General features: G+C 36.5%; 3 protein-coding genes and 1 long non-coding RNA gene across 4 annotated transcripts; 1 reads left to right on the forward strand and 3 right to left on the reverse strand.

The window, feature by feature from the left end:
• Window positions 1–2,475: 2,475 nt before the first annotated feature.
• On the reverse strand, window positions 2,476–7,902 carry LOC103852889 (receptor-like protein 14). Its single transcript, XM_033285789.1, is given in 7 exon segments — window positions 2,476–4,357; window positions 4,360–4,854; window positions 5,333–5,407; window positions 5,514–5,588; window positions 5,674–5,742; window positions 5,911–6,066; window positions 6,315–7,902. Coding segments are annotated over 7 exon segments (2,925 nt in total). The 5' UTR covers window positions 6,697–7,902; the 3' UTR covers window positions 2,476–2,684.
• A 222-nt stretch (window positions 7,903–8,124) lies between these two features.
• LOC103852890 (receptor-like protein 15) lies at window positions 8,125–13,062 on the reverse strand. Its single transcript, XM_033285782.1, is given in 4 exon segments — window positions 8,125–10,601; window positions 10,701–10,775; window positions 10,900–11,055; window positions 11,445–13,062. Coding segments are annotated over 4 exon segments (2,967 nt in total). The 5' UTR covers window positions 11,833–13,062; the 3' UTR covers window positions 8,125–8,253.
• Window positions 13,063–13,402: 340 nt separating this feature from the next.
• LOC103852891 (probable LRR receptor-like serine/threonine-protein kinase At1g74360) lies at window positions 13,403–17,062 on the reverse strand. The gene is made up of 2 exons (XM_009129785.3): window positions 16,084–17,062; window positions 13,403–15,747 (listed from the first exon to the last, which is right to left on the reverse strand). The coding sequence occupies exons 1-2, from the start codon at window positions 16,169–16,171 to the stop codon at window positions 13,493–13,495; spliced, it is 2,343 nt and encodes a 780-aa protein (XP_009128033.1). The 5' UTR covers window positions 16,172–17,062; the 3' UTR covers window positions 13,403–13,492.
• Window positions 17,063–17,693: 631 nt separating this feature from the next.
• Window positions 17,694–18,174, forward strand: LOC108870728. The gene is made up of 2 exons (XR_001957252.2): window positions 17,694–17,777; window positions 17,912–18,174. It is a non-coding gene; the product is annotated as an uncharacterized LOC108870728 (long non-coding RNA).
• The last annotated feature ends 133 nt before the right edge of the window (window positions 18,175–18,307 follow it).

Genomic DNA, 18,307 nt, shown 5'->3' on the forward strand with positions numbered 1-18,307 from the left:
ATTGAAAGGATATATCCTGATAAGGAGAAACAACCAGAATTTTATGGACCCAACGTGGATATTCTTAAGGCATTCTGCTGGAAAGTGAAGTGTCCTCCAAAGTTAAGGCATTTTCTATGGCAGTTGTTGACAGGTTGTATAGCAGTGACCAAAAATTTAAAATCACGTGGAATACAAGGAGATACAAGATGTGCAAGGTGTGGTGATCCGGAGGAATCAATAAATCATGTGTTTTTTGAATGTCCTCCGGCACGACAAGTGTGGGCACTATCTAAGATTCCATCGAACCCAAATATTTTCCCTTTGGGCTCGATATTTGCTAATATGGATCATCTGTTTTGGAGAGTTAATCCAAAAATGGAGGATCATCAGTTTGCATGGATTCTATGGTACATTTGGAAGGGTCGGAATAATAAAGTTTTTAGTAATATTGATGTTGACCCGAGAGAAACGCTAAACTTAGCTGAATTGGAATCAACACTTTGGGCGGAGGCACAGATTGTTAATGATTCCAGGATGGCCCCTGAAGCGCAGTTCAGAGTTAACTCACAGACTATAGGAAGATGGTGTTTCATTGACGGTTCTTGGAAAGACAAGGATTATTTCTCAGGACAAGGCTAGTTCAGCACGCTTCCGGAGTTTGAGGGTTTGTTAGGGGCAAGAAATGTAAGGGCAAGTCTTTCACCTCTTCATGCGGAGTTGGAGGCTCTAATTTGGGCAATGGAGTGTATGAAGAACTTACGACAGTACCGGGTCACGTTTGCAACGGATTGTTCTCAATTGGTGAAGCTGGTTTCGGAACCAGAAGAATGGCCGGCATTTGAAAGCTACCTGGATGACATTAAGTTTTTGAGAAGAAGCTTTACCAACTCAGAGATTGTTCATGTTCCAAGGACGGAAAACATAAAGGCGGATCGCTTGGCACGTAGTGCTCGGACACAACCGTCTTTCGTCGTACACATGGATGCGGAGTTACCACATTGGTTTACAGAGTCTATATGAGTCTGTAAATTTTCTTGCTGTCAAAAAAAAAAAAAAAAAAAAAGATATTTTTATTTGGACCATCATTTAAATTTTCTATTAAATGTATATCACTAATGCTAATATATATAATATTTTTAACTACTCTAATCATAATATCTTTTATATCTTTTAATTTTTTTAAAAAAATTTAAAATTCTAACAAATCTCTTGAAAAAGATTATAATAAGATCTTAATTGTCATAAATTGAATATAAATATTTTCAACTAATTTTGTAATTAGTAATGAAATGTTACTAAAAGAATAAAATTATATCCTATTTTATCAATTTTATAATAATATCTATCATTTTAAAATAAAAACGTTATATTGAAAAAAATATGATAAAATTAATTTAAATTGATAAGTTAACATATTTTATTTTCATAAATATAAAATATTTATGCTAAAAAAAATATGTTGGTAGAACGGGTTAATATTAGTAAACTATATAATAGATGTATAAAAATTTATCTTATCTTAAACTTTTTCATATACAGTAATTTATTATATAAAATTAATAAACATTAAAAAATTACTAAAAAAATCTAGCGATTTGAATTACGGATCATGATTATAATAAATTAAATAAAAAATTGTTTTCATATATGTTGTTGAATGCATTAAAAAATTTAGTTTAGTAATCAAACCCAAATTCAATAGGACAAATATATAATAAGCAACATATATATGTGATGATTTTAATTTACAGCATGAATACTATAAAATTATTATATTTGGTATAATTATACAAACATTTAAATATGTGAGTAAAATTAAAATATATAATAATTATGTAAAACAAATATCTATATATATAAATGTGAAAATATATACCCGCACGGTTGTGCGTGTGGAAATCTATCTAATATATTAAAACAAAAGTTATGACTTCTTTTCATGTGTGATTTTTTTAGTTTGGACAATTTTTAGAAAATATCATATTTTACATAAGTTTATTATTATATCTTTTAATATCTTTATCTTTTTATTTGAAATACAAATTAATATATTTAAAAATTTCTCTTACATGTATAAAATTTTCTCTTATCTTAAACTTTTTAATATACAGTAATTTATTATATAAAATTAATAAACATTAAAAATTACTAAAAAAATCTAGCGATTTGAATTACAGATCATGATTATAATAAATTAAATACAAAATTGTTTTCATATATGTTGCTTCATGCATTAAAAAAATTAGTTTAGTAATCAAACGCAAATTCAATAGGACAAATATATAATAAGCAACATATATATATGTGATGATTTTAATTTACAGCATGAAAACTATAAAATTATTATATTTGGCATAATTATACAAACATTTAAATATGTGAGTAATATTAAAAAATATATAATAATTATGTAAAACATATATATATATGTGAAAATATATACCCGCACGATTGTGCGGGTGGAAATCTAGTTCAAGTGTTAATAAAGAAGCGAGCCAAAACAGTAGGATTTAATTACTAGTAAATGACTAGGTTTTTGTTTATTTATTGACAAAAGTTGGTGGAAATCTCAGCACTTAACTCCATAATGTATAGAATCCACATATATATGGGAGTTACTTAAAACCAAAGCACATATGCTAACATAAACAGAGCGTATTCAAGCCGTTTTTGCTTGATAAGGAACATCCAAGAACTGAGCTTCAATGATTTTGACAAATCACACTTTTGGCTGAGGCAGTGAAAGAATCAACAAGGCGGAGCCATGCTCGACGCCAAGGACAATCGATGCACATAAGTAGAAGAAAGCCTATTAACGCAGTCACATAAGTTGAAGCAGTACTCCAATAGAAGGCCATCATGTTAACAATAGCTTCATCATCATCTTCTTCTCCTCCATTATCTGCTTCCTTTGTGCTCTTCTTAGCTTCACAACTTTTATCGGTCGGTGGTCCACATAGAAGAGGATTTCCTAAGTAGCTGTTCTCGTTGAAGGTGCTAAACTGCCTTCCTTGGGGAATGATGCCTGATAAATTGTTGTAGGAGACGTTGAAGACAGCAAGAGAAGTGAGGCTGGTTAGTTGACTAGGGATGTCTCCATGTAACATGTTATAAGAAAGATCAAGGCTCTCAATGTCCTTCAGTTTGGAGAAGCTATCTGGTATAGAACTCGACAAGAAATTGCGAGACAGATTCATTGCTCGTATTTTCGAGAGTTCTCCAAGCTCAGCTGGGATAACACCACTTAATTCGTTGCTAGACAGATCCAAGCCATACATATAATCAAGTGTTCCTCCAGTGTAAGAATCATACCTTTGCTTTGCTGCAAATTGAATTTCGACAATCATAAATGTATCATAGTATGCACTGAACTCTTCTACCAAGAATGTATATTTGTAAAATTCGAATTCAAGGCTTTCAACAAAGCCAAAGTCAAATGCCCCAAAGGAGCTACTTGTCATCTCCTCTTCTTCCCTTGATCCAAATGATAAATTATAAAGGCATGAAGGTATGGTTCCATTGAGCTTGTTGTCTGAAAGATCAAGGAGAGTGATATTTCTCATATCACATAGCTTCCATGGTATAGATCCTGTTAAATTGTTCCCCTTCAACAGAAAAATTCTCATTTCCCCGGTATTGACAAACTGTGGGATACTTCCAGAGAGTTTATTGTTCCGCAGATCAAGTATCTTAGCATTTTCCAACAGCTTGACCGGGATTGACCCCGTTAAGCTGTTGTTGTGTAGGAACATACTTATCCCATACATAGAATTCACATGTGACGACGGTAGTTCACCAGATAATAGGTTTCCAGAGAGGTCCAGAAATTGAAGATGATAAACGGCCAGCAGGGAAGGTGGCAACGTACCTTCTAATTGATTATTTGATAGCAGTAACATAATCATATGCGATTCTTCGGGTATCCAACTTGGAATAGCACCTGTAAGGCGATTGTTGGACGCGTCAAGTACTGACAAATTAACCAAGGTAAGCAAACCTGTCCCAATCTCCCCTGTAAATAAGTTGTTATCCATCCGCAACACAATGAGTGATGTTAGGTTAGTCTGTCCTGGAAGAATATGTCCACCAAGTTGGTTGTGAGAGAGCTGCAGGATTTGTAATGAAACACAACCTGTGAATAAGCTTCTAGGTAGTTCCCCAGAGAAGTTATTGTGAGACAGATCCAGGAATGAAATGTTCTTCATCTCACCCATAGATGATGGCAAGTTCCCTAGAATCTCATTATGAGTGCCATTCACATGTAGCAGACTCGGAAGCACATGGCCAAAATAATCAGGGAGCACTCCACCGATATCATTTGCTGAAAAATCCAAGAACTGCAACTTAGGCAGTATTGTAGTAGGAATCTCGAAGATGTGAATGAGTTATTCTGCAGCTGTAGGACTTCAAGTTCTGGATTATTAGCCAACAGCCAGGTAGGAATGTTTCCGGATATTCTGTTGCTGGATAGATCAAGTACACGCAACTTCTTCTGGTACATTAGAAAGTTTGGGATCTTCTCCAAGCCGCAAAACGGTAGTGCAGCTATAGTCAATTGAAATTTAGGAATCCATGTACTTTCTGTATCTACTTGTATTATATCAGCTGGTGATGATAGTTTGAACACCTTGAGATTCGTGAGGTTGGCTATTGCATCGAGTGACAACAAGCCTTCGAAGTTATTATCTGACAACGATAGATATTCAAGAGACTCCAGGGTACTGAAACTAGATGATAGGTTCCCACTTAAATAGTTGTATGAGAGGTCAAGAATACGTAGCTTGTTCAAGCTTCCCAAACACAGAGGAAGCTGACCAACAAATTCATTTCCACTGAGATATAGCTCCTGCAGATTCTTCATTTCACATAAAACTGCAATAAGGTAAACCAGAAACCAAGAATATGATGAGAATAATAAGGATAGTTGTTATCTTCTCAGGGACTCAGGAGACATTTCTCACTCGCAAGATATTATTAAGTCAGATGAACCAATTGGTGATAAATGGTTTGACTCATCTATCTTATATATTACTTAATCATTTCCAACTTTTTATATGGGACATGTCGCTAATACTCCCCTGAGATGATGGCTATTCGAACATTAATCTCGGAATGTTCAGTCAAGGATTGATGGACCAACTTTGAGTTGGATTGATAATGGATCTGGTTAGACTGTGTTAATTGGACTGTGATCTCATATTAGTTAGATGAACTCTCAACTTAAAACCAATTGGTGATAAGTGATTGACTCATCTATTTTATATATTACTTAGATCCTCTATAACTTCTGATGTGAGACATTGTAATAGTTATGATGAATAGTATTAGAGGTGAAGCAAAAGTACATCACCTTCTATTGGCTTTGGTCCGCTGAAGTAATTCCAAGCTAGACCCAGGACTTCCAAAGTAGTCATATTCTTTAGTTCTGAAATAAAGTGAAGACAAAATGATGGGAAAAAAAATCATTTTCGATGAGCTATATTCATCTCCATTCAATACAACACACAAAAGATTAAAAGAAGCAAGCCTGCCTTGCAATTCCATTGAGCTAGAAAAACCATTGCCACTTAGATCCAGAGCTTTCAGCTTTTTCAGGTGAGTAAACTCTGTCACAAGACAAAGAGATACAGAGGAAGATGTCTAATTGATAAGGATAAAGAACAAGACAGTGGCAAGTGACGTAAATGGTACCTGGCATGGAACCGTTGTAGTCGTTTACACTCAGATCCAGCAATTCCAAGTTTGTCAAGTTTTTCAGTTCTGAAAGGGAGTCTAGGAGAATATAGGAATGATCAGAAGTGCAATCAGAACATTGAAAGTTGACTGCAATACACAAATCAATCTAACCGAAGATACATTAGCAATAACTGTACCCTTGTTTTTTTTGCTAAACAATAACTAGACCTTGTTACAAATGGAGAAACACACCTTTAACAGGAAAAGGGCCATTCATGTAGTTGTTCCGAAGAAACAGAGTTGTAAGTGATGTCGCAGCATTAAGAAAGGGAAAGATGCTGTTGTTAAACTCATTTGAAGAGAGATCCAAGATCTCCAGGTTCCTTAATCTACTTAAGCTTTTATAACCTACAGGGGAGAATACTATTAAAAGTTATGCAAAGATATGATAGGTCACCCTAATGACTTCAACAAGTTCAATGACAATTTTAATCTAGTATGCATGCAAGTGGATAAAAAAAGTTGAACTGTATGAACTCGGTAGGTAACGTGATATACACGTCATATCCATCAGCAATTTAATGCCGAAGAAGTTGCCATAACGTTTTATGCAGGGTTAGATATAATGTTTCCAAATAATTTTTTTACAGATATACCTTCCATATCATCAAACAAGGCACTAAAAGCGCACCGGGATAAGTCCAGACTTCGAACCTCGTCAAAGGGATGCAACAAAGAAAGATTAAATAGAGAATGCTCTTTCAGGAACAAATAACCAAAGGCGATCTCAGTCACCCGTAGGCTTGTACGAGTGCACTTAACGCCCTCCCACAGGCAGCAATTGCTCTTTGTGTCATTACTCCAAGTAGGGAGAACAAAGTCGCGATCTCCATCTTGAGAAGTCGAGATCAGGTATTCCTTGAGCTCTAGCAACGCCTTCCGTTCTTTCTCAATACAGCTTTTGTATCCATGTAGCTGCCCCAACAGTAGTAACATCACCCATATCAAGTATTGATTCAAGGACACCTTCCCTTCCATTGAGCCGAAAGAAAATAATAATCAGAGATTGAAAAACTGCTGTTTGACATTGAAGAACTGGAAAAACCAAGTTGCATAAGAAAACTATTTTTACTAAGTCAATATCTTTTGTGGAAACAAACTCATATCATATGACATACGTGTGGCGTGATTAGCACTACCGACTCCTTCCTACGAATCTTTATGCCCCAAGTAACAAAGAAAAATTGTATGTATGCATTAGCCACAACAATTTCTTTTTCCTCAAGAGTACAACTAACAGTGAAATAACTAATTTCAATGATTCAAGTACAAAGTGAAGGGGAACAAGAGTTCAAAAAGATGAAAATGATTTTATATATTTGAAACGTTTCAATAGATAGATGAACATTATGCAGGGTGGGTCCTCTAAAAATCAAAAACTATATTCAAAAGAATTAAACTAAAGAAAGAAAGATAGATAATACTATTTCTTGTGTTAGCCCTGAAGACGACTTCCAGCTTTAGCTTAGAATCTTTTACATAGTCCTTAGTTATTTAAATATGTTGTGATCTTCAAGATTAAACATGATAAAGTAGTAGTTTGGTCTTCATTGCTCTGTTTTTGTGTAATGACTTTGGTAAGAAAAGGTGTTCTTGACAAAAGATTAATTCATTTTTATTTTTCTGCAACCCTTACAAAAAACGATTACAAGCTTATAGAGAGAACATATTCTCTTGTCTAACTATTACAACTGCTCCCACTACCACCTTTTAACTCTAGCTTAAGGTCTTTCTTACACAACTTCAACAACCATTTCTGACACTTAACAACTTCACTAAACCAAACTACAAAATCATTCTAGTTACCTTGATTCTTTTGATTTGGTTTGATTACAAAATGACATTACTCAACAATTCCACGTTCACTTGTATGTTAATCTTTTAGTAACGTCAGCTCGTCGAATTATTAACCAGCATTGTGAAGAAACAGGAACAGATGGGGACAAATAAGAATTTGAAACAAAATAGATTACCTTTCAATCATTTAAATTTCAAGTCAGTGTACCTGAATAATAAGAGTACAAGTATCAGAATTTACAGAAGCATTTCGGATGACAATTTTTTCATAGCATCAACAACACTAGACCAAGCTCTGTTAGAACCAAAAGAGTGTGACGCAAGTATTCACAGCACTATGATCACATAGCTTACAATAAAATTCGCACGGAATGATCTGCAGCATCATCATCTTCTATTCCATCATCTAGTTCTTCTGAAAAGATTGTTAGTACAACTACTATTGATGGATTTTCCACAGAGTAGAGAATTTTCTATGTAGCTGCCCTCATCAAAGGTCTTAAACTATCTTCCTTGAGGGATGATGACACCCGGTAGGTTTTTTGTAAGAGACACTGAAAACAGAAAGACTAGTCATCTATATTAGCTGTTACGAGATTCAGCCTTGTAAACTTTTCAAAGTTCGTTTTAAGCATAAATGATGTGTAAGCATTACATTTATTTTATTGACAGAGAGGGTTTGAGAAGAGTAAAAACGTATGGGGGAGGAGAATATAAGAGCTTGTCACCACCAGAGATCTAAAACAACATTTTTTTCACCTTCTGGATAAAAGCATCAACCATATCGAACCAAAATCTCCTCCAAAAAGAATCAAAAGAGAGAGACGCAAATAATCCAACAAGTATGGTCACATAAGCTGCAGCAAAACTCCAGTAGAAAGACTCCATGTCGATTGTGGATTCATCATCATCTTCCACTCCACTATCTGGTTCTTGAAATGTCCCACTGTTGCAGCTTCTGCTTGTTGGTTGTCCACAAAGAAGATTGTTACCTACGAAGCTTTGCGTATCAAAAGTGTTAAACTGCCTCCCTTGTGGAATAGCTCCTGATAAGTTGTTGTAAGAGACCTTAAAGACCGAGAGGGTGCTCAGCTGTGTCAGTTCTGGTGGGATCCGGCCTTGTAATCTGTTGAAAGAAATATCAAGACTCTCCACATTCTTCATACCTGAAAAGCTTTCTGGTATAGCACCTGATAAATTGTTGTGAGAAAGGTTAAAAGCTCTCAGTTCCATAAGCTCACCAAACTCAGCTGGGATCTCACCACTCAGCTCATTCTCCGAGAGATCCAATCCATACAATAGCTTGAGATTCTTACCCATGTAGGAATCATATCTGTATTTTGTTGCAAACTCAATCTTCGTCTGAGTGCTTGCCTTGTAGTCCATACTAAACGGATCAAGCATGAGCAGAGACTTGAAGTATCTACTGGAATCGTTTGTGGAAGAGATGTCTTGTTGCAGAGAGAAACCATCAAAGACATCAGATGGGAAAGAAATGCCGAAATCATAATCATATGATGTACATTTCTTCCCTGTGACAAATGATGTATTGCTGAGGCATGATGGTATGGATCCATTCAATCTGTTTCTCGAAAGATCAAGAAGTTGGATGTTTATTAGCCCACACAACTGGTGAGGAATACGACCGGTTAAGTCGTTCCCTCGGAGAAGAAGAACACTGATGTTCTGTGTTTTGATGAACTCAGGAATACTCCCAGAGAGTTTGTTGTTCCTCAGGTCAAGTATCTCGACGTTTGCTAGCTGTGTGTCTGACATTTCTCCTGATAAATGATTGTCTTGAAGGAGTAACACTACCCCATTCTGAGAGTTGTGTTGTGGAGGTATGCCTCCAGATAAATTGTTTGTGGAGAGATCAAGTAGCTGAAGATTGGAGTTGTTGAACAGAGATGTAGGTATGTTACCTTCCAGCAAGTTGTTTGCTATAAGCAGTGCTGTTAAGGATGGAAGCTCGCCGATCCAGCTTGGGACAACGCCTGTGAGATTGTTGTTTGAAATGTCAAGGAGTGACAAGTTTCTCAAGCTCTGCAAACCTTGTCCAATCTTTCCTGTGAAAAGATTGTTGTCCATGAACAGCCCCAATATATTAGTAAAGTTGGGTGGTTCTTGAAAAATCTCTCCAGTTAGTTTGTTGTGTGATAACTTCAAGATTGCCATGGAATCACAACCGTTTATAAAACTTCTTGGTAGCTCCCCACGGAAGCTGTTGCGAGACAGATCCATATATTCAGTATTCTTCATGTTACCTAGAGAAGATGGGAGAGTTCCTTGAAAGCCGTTGTTGGAGATATTCATGTAACGTAGATGAGGAAGTATCCAGCCGATGTTCTCAGGAAGATGGTTGAATTTATTAACAGACACATCCATGAAGAGAAGATGATGAGGAGATTTTGGTAGTTGAAAGCTTGTGAAGGAGTTGTTCTGTAGAAGCAACACTTTGAGTTTAGTGTTGTTCTCCAGCAGCCAGGAAGGAAAGTTTCCAGAAATGTTATTGTCGGAGAGATCAACATGGCGCAAATCCTTCTGGTGTAGGAGAAACTGAGGAACCTTGTCCAAGTTGCAAGATCGTAGTGCAATAACATCCAGCTGAAACTTTGGTTTCCAAGAACTGTCCGACACTACTTGAAGTGAGTTGGATTTTGAGCAGAGTTTCAACACTCTAAGGTTTGAAAGATTGGTTAGGGAACCAAGTGAGAAGAAGCCTTCGAAGTCGTTATCAAACAACGACAAATACTCGAGGGACTTAAGGCTACCAAGAGAAGGTGGTAACGTCCCAGTCAATTGGTTGGATGAGAGATCAAGAACTCTTAGGCCACTCAAGTGAGTTAAGCATAAGGGAAACTGACCTACAAGTTTGTTGTGACTGAGATCTAGCTCTTGTATATTCCTCAGTTCGCAAATACCTATGGTAATCAAATGCAGAAGTTTTTGTAACTTAAAGTGAATTCAATGACAGTTCTACATCAAATAGTGAAACATTTGAGGAAACTTGCCTTTGAGTTCTGTTGAGTCAGAAAATTCATTGCGACTTAAATCCAGAGCTTTCAGTTTCCTCATCTCAGATAACTCTGCCACAAGACAAAGCCACACAAAGGTATGATATGAGCCAATCCAACAATTAAAATTTCCAGACTAGAAAAGAAAGGCAAGCATGTAAGGACAACTACCTTGAAGCGGTATGGAGCCGTTGAATCGGTTTCTACTCAGGTCGAGCAGTTCCAAGTTTGTCAAATCTCTAAAATCTGAAAGAGGTTCCAACGAATACAAGAATTATACAAAGATGAATCGAGCCAACAGAAGAGGCATCATCAGTGAATAAGTCATTCAAAGATTCAAGATATGAGCTTATTTAAATGGATCGTATACCTTTAGCTGGCAAAGAGCCACCCATGTTGTTGGACCTAAGAAACAGATTTGTGAGTGTTGTAGCCGCATTAAGAAAAGGAAATATGCTGTTATTGAATTTATTTGAGGATAAATCCAAAATCTTCAGGTTTGTTAATCTCTTCAAGCTGTTATAACCTGCAAACATGGATATGGGTAAGCCATGCTAGATATTAACCGAGGCTTTTATCACTTTTCAAAACATCTACGATTATCTTTTATAATTTTAATGTGGAGGGAACGAAAGTGACGTTATGATGTGACTGCAGCATGCAGCATGGCACACAACTATCAAAGTAAATCCATAAACAGTGAAATCATCGAAGAACCTTATTATCAGATGTTCTAAACACTTCCAAGTTTCAAGAATTAGAAACTGTGAAAAATGATAAACTGACACAAAATACTTTTTTGGATACATATCATAAGTTTGGATACAAAATATATATTGTTATCCAAAAGCAAAAATTAAAGCTCCAGTGAAACAAAAATTGTTAAAACTTAGCCACAAGGAAAGCGCAGTGTACCTTCAACATCATCAAACAAGCCATTGAATTTGTTCAATGCTCCCCCGGATAAATTGAGACTTCGAACATCTTCAAAGGGATGCAGCAAAGAAAGATTTAGAAGAGTATTCTCTTTGAGGTTCAATCCACCAAAGGCAATCTCGGTCACCCGTCCGCTAATACGACTGCACTTAAGGCTCTCCCAAAGGCAGCAGTCGCTCTTTGTGTCATTAGTCCAAGTTGGGAGAACAGAGTTGGATTCCTCTTCTATACTCTGTGAGATCAAGTACTTCTTGAGCTCCAACAAAGCGTTTCTTTCTTTCTCTATACAGCTTTCGTATCCATGTAGATGTCCCATCAGTAGAATCACCCATATCAGGTTGTGGAACAAACACATTGTCCCTTCCATCGCAAATTTTGTAAAGTAAAATAAAAGAGAAACAATAAGAAACTCATTCGCAATGTGGGAATGTGAGTTTTAAACAAATATAAACTACCTACAAGTTTATAATAATTAAAATTTAAAAGTCCTCACTGAAACACAAAGTTCAACGATAAAAATTAGCCGTCTCGATGAAAGAAAACACTTAAAAGTCGTATGATCAACATTGGTTAGTTTGACTTGTGATGATGTAAGACTCGTTTTGGTTGAATGATTCTGGTTGAAATGCCATCGAAGATATAATGAAATATTTTAATGTTTTGGTTGAAATACCATCGAAAATTTTATTTCCCAATCTTAGGATCTAATTGATAACCATTATAGTAACATTAAGAACGAATTAAAAAAAAATTGTTCTTTTCCAAATTTAGTGAATAATATTTTTGTTCTAGAATTTTCTACCAAAAATAAATGTAAAGGAATAGTTATTATTTATATATGGTTTGTTTTAGAAACGATAAAAAATTTAATGTGTTTCTTCATTCTATTGGTCACTTCTTCATTCTATTGGTGACCCAATTATAACCTCAGAAATTCATCTGATAGAAACCCCACAAAAATTTCTTAGAAATAGAATATTAATGTTTTTAATATAACTAAATTATGTAACTAAATTTCTTTATTTAGAAATATAGATCAATAACATGGGATGCCAAGCGTTACTAGAGCATCTAATGTGTTTTTTAAATATCTTATGAAAAAACAGTTTCTCACAATTTTCAATCTCTCTTATTTTTTAGTAAGATAATTTTACTTTGTCAAAAATTTATTTTAATGAGATAATTTCTTAAAATACTTCTGATGGGAACTTTAGAATTCTGCTGAACAACCGCTAAACCTAACGGAGTAACGGTCACGAAACTGCTGATGTAGCTCTATTGTATTAATTACGTAGGGGTTGACGCTTGACAATTGACACGGCCAGAACCAAACGCTGTCGTTTCGGTGGCATTGCTTTGTCTCCATAGAGGGGAGGTGGTCAGCATCTCTTTACTTGGACCAAGCTTTAGTAATTAGTATCATGACGGTGACTGGTTACCAAATAGAAGTTTGAAAAAAAGTTGTTTTCCTTTCACAAACCAACCACAAACCAGTTCCAATAAATGTTGAAAGCATTGCGTCTATTCAAAGATAGAGCAGTTGACAAAACAAAACAAAAACTCAAAGACAAACAGCACATGAGTGAGAACCAAACACATTAAGACATTATGGTCTCACACCTGATAAACAGTTGTTAGAAATATTGCGAGCATAAGGTTCTAGAAGACATTAGCTCTATTAGAGCCGCCTAGATACAAACTGACTGTAAGACATATAAGTTCCAAGTTGGTCAAATCTTAATTTATAAAATCAGAGTCCAACAAGTATAAGAATAATATAAATTGACTGTAAGAAATAAAAAGGTATATGATTATAAATTGATTAAATCTATGAAAAGATGGTTCACCAATGAATAGATTTATGCACTTATTGCTAGTTATAAAAGGGTTATCATATGTTTAATGTTGCTAATCTGAAGAAACAAGAAACAGAGTTATGAGTGATCTGGCGGCATTATGGAAAAAAACAGAGGATTCTCAACCTTCTCTTGGCAAAAGGAATATCCAAGAACTGAGCTGAAACGATTTTAAGACAACATACTTTTCATAGATACCGTGAAAGCATCGACAAGACGGAGCCATGCTCGACACCAAGGACAATCTAAGTACATGAGTACAAGAATGCCCATCAGCGCAACCACATAAAATGAAAACGTACTCCAATAGAAGACCAACATGTCAATAGCAGCTCCATCGTCTTCATCTTCTTCTCTTCCATTATCTCGTTCTCCTGAGCTCGTATTGTTGTTCCCTGGTTGGTTAAAGAAACCAGGAAGCTGCAGCAGCGGATTTCCAAGAAAGGAGTCTTTTTCAAAGGTTGCAAGTTGTCCTGACGATGGTATCACACCAGAAATGAAAGGGTTATATGAGATGTTGAACTTACTCATCTCACTCAAGTCATTCAAACTCGTTGGAAAGTTTCCTGAGAAATTGTTGTAAGACAGATCAAGATTCTGCAGACTGCTTAGGTTTCCGATTTCTTGAGGAATCTGGCTTGAGAACTTGTTTCTGGTCAGGTTAAGAAACGCCAAAGGCAATAGTCCAATCTCTATAGGCAGTTTCCCTTCAAACTCATTGAACCCCAAATGAAGCATACTCAACTTCTTCATCTGAGATATATTTGCCGGAACCTCACCGGATAGCTTGTTTCCACTGAGCTGAAGATAGCCTGAAATATCAAGGGGGTCCACTATAGAACCAGCAGGGCATACAGGAAATATACATTTCCCTTTAAGAACATGGTTCCACAGGGTTCTGCAACTCTTGTTTGTAAAGGTTGCGTACACAAACTTGAAAGGAGGGAACTCTGCAGGAATCCATCTCCTCATCACCAAGCATTCACCGGAACGAGAGATTGTGTTGTCCATGGTTCGCCTATTCACTTCAAACGTTGGAAAAGGATTGCTACCCATTTTAGTCAATTCTGGATGGAATCCACCAGAGAGCTGGTTGTTCGCCACGTTAAACCACAATAGACTCGAGCAGTTTCCAATCTCGCGTGGGATTTCTCCTGACAGAGAGTTATTTGCAAGCATAAGCCACAAAAGAGATGTCAACTTTCCAAAAGAAGCTGGTATTGAACCGGTCAGCCTGTTAAACGAGAGATCAAGTGCTTGAAGCCTCGGAATGTTCCCATACTCATGTGGTATATCGCCGCTGAAGTTATTATAAGCAAGAACCAAGAACATCAAGCTCTGGGAGATTTCAGAAGGCAACCGGCCTGAAAAGTTGTTGTAGCTAAGATCAAGCCTTGAAAGATTAGGCAACGTGAGGATGTTAGAAGAATAGAGACCTCCAACGTATGAGTTCCCATACAGAACTAGATACTCTACTTGAGTGAACCTCCCGAATATTTCCTGTAGCTCTCCTCCAAAGTTGTTTCTGCTCAAGTCCAGAAACACCAAGTTGCTCAAGTTCAGGAGAGTTTCCGGTATGTCTCGAGAAAACTCATTCTTCCCAAAGTACAAACCTCTGAGAGATGATATGGATCCTATCTCAGCTGGAATGTTTCCCCTGAAGTTGTTTCCCCACAGATCCAATACATTCAGGTTCTGACAATTTGAAACTTGTCCCGGAAACTCCCCGGCAAAACCGTTCCCAGACAAATCCAACACTTGCAAAGTGCAGTTCCCCCTGAACATGGAAGCTGAGATATTACCGGAGAGACGATTCCTAGAAACTGAAAACTTGACCAGTCTCCTAAAATCAGACCATATCTCTCCACTGAATCCATTGTATCTCAAGTCGACATACTTCAGATACCTACACTCATTGAAGATGTCATCTATTCTCCCACTAAAGTTATTGGTCGATAGATTTGCAACAATCAAGCTGTTGCATAACAATGGGAAGCTAGAGTGAACATCACCCTCAATCCTATTCACCGATAGATCAAGAACCTCAAGATTGGATAGCCCGGAAAAGCTAAGCTCCCCTTCAATGATATTAAGAGAAAGATTCAGATGCTTTAAGTTGTGGCAGCGGTTCAGGTCATCTGGAATCGACCCTCCGATAGTGTTGTTTGATAAATCAAGAAATGCGAGCTGCGTTAAGGCAGAAAAGTTGCCGAATAAAGGACCTGAGATAGTGGAATCTCTTAGATTGATCCCTATGATTCTACTTCCCTCAGGGGTACATATGATCCCAGGCCATTGACACACACCTTGCTTCTCTGTTGTTTCCCATTCATTGTACTTTCCTCGTTCTGTTGGGTTCCAAGATTGAAGGTAAGATTTAAAGCTCAATAAGACCTCCCTATCACTGTCTCCGGTCACTGCTGTGGCTGTCATCACAAAGCAAAATCTTAAGGTAGCTTTAAGAAAACAACAAAAACCATCAACCACTTTGTTCTACTTGTATTATATATATAATCAGTGCAAGAATGTTATCATGTTCATACAAACAGAGGAGAAACAGAAACTGTTATTCATCAAAATGTAAAAGCCAGAACTGTGATACTTGATGACCTTTATGACTACAACTAAACAAGAGTACTAATCCAAAAGAAAACATGCCGAGCTTGGCTTATAGATTTCAATCCATTGAAGTAAACGTCAAAGAAACAGATGCTCAAACAAAAATTAACAGAGAGAGAAAAAGAGAAGGGAAGTATTATTACCGGTGATCAGAATAAAGAGTAAGAAAGAGACCAAGCTAAGTAGTGAGTTAGAATCACCATCTGCCATAATCCCAGGCGATACTACCATCTTCTTCTAGTTTAAGTTGGTATTAAGGTTTTTCCGTATGAACAACCACAACCACAAGCAACAAGAAACAATTATGTAATGTTTTACAAAGTCCACGTCTCATTTGATGTAAGCACTTATAGTCGTTTGAGAAGACTTGTTTAGGTGTCTATGTAGAAAATTGCTCATAATTCCTTTGATGTGCAGGGCGTTGTCAGCATCTTTGAATATTGATCAAAGCCATTTATTATATTATAGGAAAAGGGTTACTAGAAAACCTAACAAGTAACAAAAGATCTAAACCTTTACCATCACCACAGGCTTATCTCAATTATGGCAACGAAGAGAGTAAATCTTAGACAGACAAAAAAAGTTATGTGGTAATGAGAGATGCTGACCTTTAAACGAATGCTGCCAAACAAATGACCAATCACACTCTCAACGGTAATGCTGATGTGGATTTATTTGCCACGTCATGTTACCGCCAAAACGCAAACGCTGCCGTTTGTCCTACCGCCAAAAAAAAAACAAAAAATATCCCTAAATTCTCACACGAAAGAATAAAACAGCGACCATCGTTGCGTGCGGCGCATCGAATCGGAGTTGGGAACAGCGATTTAGGTCGTTTTAGACCTTACCGTCGGAGATGAAAGCAGCGATTGGGCGTCGAAAGTATCTTTCGTAGAGACTCGGCGAGACTCCGAAGAATATGTATGAGGAGGATGAAAGAGAGAATATGGAGGAGTACGACGATGACAGTGATAGCGATACGTAAGAGAATAAACATGGAGACGGGACATCGTGGGCATTTAAGGGGATGATGACCAGAGGATTTTGTTTGCAATTTTTTTTTCTCTGTGGCTTGGTAAAATACTAAATAGTATACTGAGGTTCCTAAATGTAGAATCTTTTATGAAATTTTGATGTTTGAATATATAAGATGTTTTCATTTTCTTAGATAATTTTTTATTTTATTAAAAATTGTATAACCAATAATATTTTAATAGTCTATTTTGTAATTGGTTAAATACTATTAATTTATAGTTTTAATAATGTTTTTTAGATAAAAATTAGTTTTTTTAATACATGTGTTTCTACCTAAACATTTTATATTTAAGAACAGATATAATATTATTTTGGTAATTTACCAAACGCGATGAATTAACTAATTAATTCAATTATTTTATCCAAAAAAAAAGGAAACTGCAGCTGCATACTTGGTATTACCATTGATCTTTCCTTGAGAGCAACAATAATATCTTTCTGTTCCTTTTTGTACTTTTCATGTTTGTGCAAGTGGATCTTCCTTCTTCCTTGGAACATTTTGTTTAAGCAAGTATTTTTTTTTGTCTTTTGACAGAGAGCAATTGAGGAAGGTACAGACTTCATAGAACACAAATATCTTATCACCCAAAGACGGTGGTGCTTATGTGTTATCCTTGACCCAACAACCAATATTGCGAGTCACAGGGAGTTTAAAAGATCACGTTAGATCGTAAAACAACACACTGGCTTTTTCACTTGTAACGTTCTTTTTTTGTTTCTTATACTTGAGCTGATGCATACCAATGGGTTCTTCTCGGCATAACTTTAGGATCAAGTTGAGGAGACACTTTAAGAAGTATAGGTACGGAGGCGCATATTTTTCCAAGAAGTGGTTGAAAATACCAATGCTTATTCTATGATAACTCTTCTTGTTTGTGTATTCCTCAAAGTTGTTATCCTTCTACTAAAAGTTACTGTCTGATCCTTTAACTTCAGCCAAGACTCGTATAAGGAATACAAGAGTACTGGTTCAATGAGTTTATTGGAGTTGATGGACCTCTTCACCAATTTCACTGGTAGCCTCCATAACTATCAAGAATGGACATCTCCATTACCTGAAGCTTGGTCACCGGTCTGCTTGTAAGATTCCACTCCATCCGCAGTAGTCACATTTGTGTCATTTGTTTCAAGTAGGGAGAATACTCTGATCGATTATGTATTTCTTGAGCGCCAAGAAATTACTGTTTTCTTCTTCGACACAGCTTTTGTGTCCAATGTATCTATCCCAACAATATCATCACCCATATCAAGTACTGGCGCAAGAACACCAGAAAGTCCAGAGTATAGTGACAATCCATGTCTTTTACTTTGGAGACCACCGAAATAGATATT

The sequence above is a fragment of the Brassica rapa genome, chromosome A02, assembly GCF_000309985.2.
Source record: "Brassica rapa cultivar Chiifu-401-42 chromosome A02, CAAS_Brap_v3.01, whole genome shotgun sequence".
In the NCBI taxonomy this organism is placed as follows: domain Eukaryota; kingdom Viridiplantae; phylum Streptophyta; class Magnoliopsida; order Brassicales; family Brassicaceae; genus Brassica; species Brassica rapa.